The sequence below is a fragment of the Gadus chalcogrammus genome, chromosome 14, assembly GCF_026213295.1.
Source record: "Gadus chalcogrammus isolate NIFS_2021 chromosome 14, NIFS_Gcha_1.0, whole genome shotgun sequence".
Classification (NCBI taxonomy): Eukaryota; Metazoa; Chordata; class Actinopteri; order Gadiformes; family Gadidae; genus Gadus; species Gadus chalcogrammus.
Genome location: NC_079425.1, coordinates 25,068,903 through 25,073,519, shown reverse-complemented (window position 1 = coordinate 25,073,519; position 4,617 = coordinate 25,068,903). Strand labels below are relative to the sequence as shown.

General features: G+C 51.4%; 1 protein-coding gene across 1 annotated transcript in view; it reads right to left on the bottom strand.

Annotated features, from left to right (window-relative positions):
• The window catches only part of irx5a (iroquois homeobox 5a), a 3,761-nt gene extending 457 nt beyond the window's left edge, over positions 1 to 3,304 (bottom strand). The window contains exons 1-3 of the mRNA XM_056608697.1: positions 2,676 to 3,304; positions 1,221 to 1,626; positions 1 to 716 (exon numbers count right to left, since the gene is read on the bottom strand). The exon at positions 1 to 716 is cut by the window's left edge and continues 457 nt beyond it. Coding sequence (XP_056464672.1) covers positions 1 to 716; positions 1,221 to 1,626; positions 2,676 to 2,921 — 1,368 coding nt within the window. The 5' untranslated portion in view covers positions 2,922 to 3,304. The remainder of the gene's footprint in view (positions 717 to 1,220; positions 1,627 to 2,675) is intronic.
• Positions 3,305 to 4,617: the final 1,313 nt, after the last annotated feature.

The following is a 4,617-nucleotide window of genomic DNA, read 5'->3' as shown; positions in this document are numbered from 1 at the left end:
CATACCTTTCTTTAGTTCATAAGGGGAGTCTTTAAAGAGATCTACCTGCTGCGTCTGGCCTCTGACTCTGTGGCTCTCCCTGACCAGCGCCTCTGCTCTACTTAACACAGTCTGGTGGTTTAATCCGTTCAGGTGGGCCCCGGGCCCCCCCGAGCCGGGGCCCTGGTTACTGTGCAGGTGTCCAAAGCCGCCATAGTTCGTGTAGCCGGGGTAGAATGGGGACGTGTAGTACAGGGGCCTCGACAACACGGTGCTGCTGTTGGGGAGGTGGCAGTGCGGGGACGAGCGCGAGGGGGGCGACGCGTCTGCGCCGTGGCCCAACGGCAACGGCAGTGGCTCGCTGCTGCCCTTACACCTGTCCGACGACGTGGCGATCTCCGCCAGCGACCACAGTTTGGGCTTCGGCGCCGACGGGAGCGAGTGGATGACCGACGTCACGTTACTGTTCACCGGGCCCGTGGGCCCCACGTGGTGCGAGTCTGCGGGTTTGTCGCGCTGCTCCGCGTGTGGCAGTTCGGTTCCCCGGGGGGGCGCGGCAGAAGGAGAGGAGGTGGTGGGTTTGGCTAGGGTGTGATCAGACAGCAGCAGATCCGTCCGCTCGTCCTGCTCTTTTAATTCCGAGTCGCTGAGGAGGGGATCCATGTCTCTAGTGCCGTGCGTCTCTTCCTTGAAGCGGTCGCACGCCTGCAGGTCCCCTGGGTGCAGCGATTTATGATCTGCGATGGAGGGAAAAACACGGAGGTTGTGAGTCCAAGTCCAGAGATAATGTATTATGAAGGCCTCGGATAACAAAAGCAGCTCGGACATATGTTCGTGGTTTGAGTGTACAAATATATTTGCAGCATTAAAACATTAACATAACAATAGGCCCGATAATAGGTGTTTAATAATGGACCCCAAAGCTTACACCACACACCCTGTAAAAACCGGGTGTGTGGAATATTAATGGTCATAAAATGGTAATAATTATCATTAGCCAAACAGCAATTCACCAGCTGTATCCTTATTATGCAGTTCAAGATAAATTGACTGCTAAACACTGTGCGTCACCAGCAAATCCAGCCCCTGAGAAGTCAAACGAGGGGAGTTCAAGGTGATTATTATTTAAAGCAATTGTCCCATTATAAATAATAAACCACCATTAACCAGCAATCAATTTCGCCCCCTGAGTGGAAACGACTGCCATGAAAAATGGATGATTTTCTCGTATGCGCGCTAACCTGACTCGGTGTCAGTGGAGTCCCCCTTGTCGCTCGGCTTGTTGGGCTCATCATCGTCGTTCTTCTCCAGATCGATGTTCTCGTCCTCGTCCTCATCCTCGCTGCGGTTCCTGGGGGTCCAGGTCATCTTGTTCTCCTTCTTTAGCCTCCTCCTGGCGTTGGCGAACCAGGTGGACACCTGCGTGAGGGTCATCTTGGTGATGATGGCCAGCATGATTTTCTCGCCCTTGGTGGGGTAGGGGTTCTTGCGGTGCTCGTTCAGCCAGGCCTTCAGGGTAGCGGTGGCGTCCCGGGTAGCGTTCTTCCGGTAGGCCGGGTCCCCGTACGGGTAGGAGCCCAGGGGGGCCGCGTAGGGGTGGTAGCCTATCGAACCGGCCATGCCCGTGGTGTGGTCGTAGGGAGAACCCTGGAGAATCAGGCGAGAAATAAGCTTGTTATAAAAGTACAGAAAATGTTTGACTTTTGACTGCTTCAAAGCCACTTTGATGCACACACACACACACACACACACACACACACACACACACACACACACACACACACACACACACACACACACACACACACACACACGCGCGCGCGCGCAAACACGCACACACAAGCACGCGCGCGCGAACACACACGCGAACACACAATAACGCACATGCATGCATACACACTGGCACGTGCACGAACACACTGGCGCGGATTCACGCGCATGCGCGTATATAAACACACACACACACACACACACACACACACACACACACACACACACACACACACACACACACACACACACACACACACACACAGGCCTAAAAAATACATAATTCGCTATTTGGTACATTTGGTAATAAAAGGTAATTATAATAAACGTAAAGTTCGTTTGTGGGCCGGCAACGATTCCAAATTGTTGACGCCAGGCGACTTTATTCTGATAATTATTTAAACCATAAGGGGGCAGTTATTGAAGTGGCGTTAAATTGACCTAATTTTCATCCGGAATATCATTATCATGCTGCTCCTCTCCAGAACTATGAGGTCTGTTCGGTGTTTCTTGGGCTGTAATTATTTCCTAAAGTCTGCTCATTTTGTAAACCGTTGGTGTCCAGCTCACGGAATCTGTCCGTATTAAATCGTCTCTTTCAATGTCGGATAATAAAGTTTTAAAACAATATTCAGGCCTTAAAAACACCAAAACCGTTTACAGGCAATTCCCTTAAATAGGCTACTGCGACATCGTAGCCTACACCCATTTTGTAAAATATGATTTATTTGGCAATTAAATAGAATAACATAAACCGTTCGTCAAACGAGCGGACACGCATTAATTGTGTATTTAATTGTACGCAACTGTCTTACACTGACGCAAATAAAACATCCTAAATAGTTGAGATAACACTGGCGGGTCAACGCGTTAATCCAGACCTCAGATCGGTTGAACGGTGATTAAATGAACAATAATCCACTCACCACATAGGAGGAGAAGGTCGCCGCTGCGGCCGCCGCGTCCGCCGCGTACGGCAGGTGGGACCCGTAGCTGGGCGACGCGCCGGTGAAGGCGGTGGACCCGGCGTAGGGCGCGAAGGCGGACCCGCTCGAGGACCGCCCGAGCTCCTCGGTCCTTGGTCCCGAGATCACGCCCGCGCTGTACGCCGGGCACGAGTACAGCGCCAGAGAAGCGGATGGCTGGTACAAGTAGCCCTGAGGATACGCCATGCTGGAACCCCGAGACAAGTCAAGGCGAAGCAGACGACTGGAGCACTTTTCCCTTGTTATTCTCTCAGTGGAAGCAGCTCATAGAGGCTGTGACCAGCAGACCGCGGTCTGTCCCCGACTACCGAACAACTATGGAGCAGGAATACAACTGCGCAGAGAAGTCCTCCTCATGCACTCTCTCACTTCGGCCGCTGCCGGCAGCCTCTGAGCGCCAGGTTTCTCTTCCTCCTCGGCGCGTCGCTTTCCGGCCGTTCCTGATATCTGAGTCTCGGCTCGGAGGCTCTCATGCCATGCAGCACAAGTTTTTTTTTTTTTACCGTCGGACGAGGGGGCTTTGCTCGGGAAAACGTCCTGCCAAGATGCTAAGTTGGAAATTGAGGATTCTGACGCCCTACTACGCGGCCGACGCTCCTCCTTCCGGGGGTGGAGGCATCGAGGGAAAGGCGAGCTTATAGCCGGGGAACCACAGCCCTGCCTAAATCGATCCTCTCTCTCTCTCGCTCTCTCTCTTTCCCTCGCGCAACCCCCCCCCCCCCTTCTTCTCCCCCCCCCCCCTCGTTCCCTCTCTAACTCTTCCCCCCCTCTTTTTTCTCTCTCCCCCCTCTCTCTCCTACTCATTTTTTTCTCTCTCTCTCTCTCTCTCTCTCTCTCTCTCTCTCTCTCTCTCTCTCTCTCTCTCTCTCTCCTACTCATTTCTCTCTCTCTCTCTCTCTCTCTCTCTCTCTCTCTCTCTCGCTCTCTCTCTCTCGCTCTCTCTCTCTCTCTCTCTCTCTCTCTCTCTCTCTCTCTCTCTCTCTCTCTCTCTCTCTCTCTCTCTCTCTCTCTCTCTCTCTCTCTCTGTTTATTCTCCATCCTCCCATTTGACTAACAATCCCTCTCTAGCTCTTTCTCTTTTTTTCCGCCGGCCGGCTCTTCGCTGCAGTGTGTCTGAAGTGTCCCGCTGGAAGGTGATATCATGCGAGTCAGTAGCTCAACTCCAACTTCTTTATTTTTCTAAATACGAAGCCGACACTTTCACACCTGATCAATAACAAACGGGGCTGCCGTGCGCCGGGGAAGGCTCGCCCGGTTACCGGCAGCGGGAGAATAATGCACTTGACACTACTTTGCGCTTTCTTTCGTCAATGCCAATTTCTTGTTCGAGCGCAAAATCATTGTGCCTCAAAAACAACTGAGTGATTTTGTGATTTTCTTGCGCACACTTTGTAAGAGGGGAGAGCGAGGGGAGCGAGAGGCGACGAGTTTCGAATGGATTACCATTGGCACGTCGACTTTACGCACGGCGCGTTTGGTATTGGTAAGAAAATGGCAATTTAAAAAGTAGGCGGAAAGTAAATTGAAGCGGATCTCCAAAAACACACGTGACACATTTTGTATAATTCCTCCATGAGAAGATGAATACATAAAATGATCTCGGCAGTCTGATATCGTGCACATCTATTTTTTTTGGAGCGGAGGTATTTGTGGCGGCCGCGTAATAGTTTTTGCAATGTATCCTAGAATAAAACGGCTAGATAAACATTCCCAGAAAGTCATAAAGCCTCAAGCCAAGGCAGATTAGTAGCATATGAACGACTCCAAATCCGCGAGTGTAATCTCAGTTGATCCTATCAGATACATTTCTGCGCTGAAGTAGAGGTAGCTCAGATTTATTTAATATTGCACGCTTATCAGTCACATAACCCACTTCTCCATT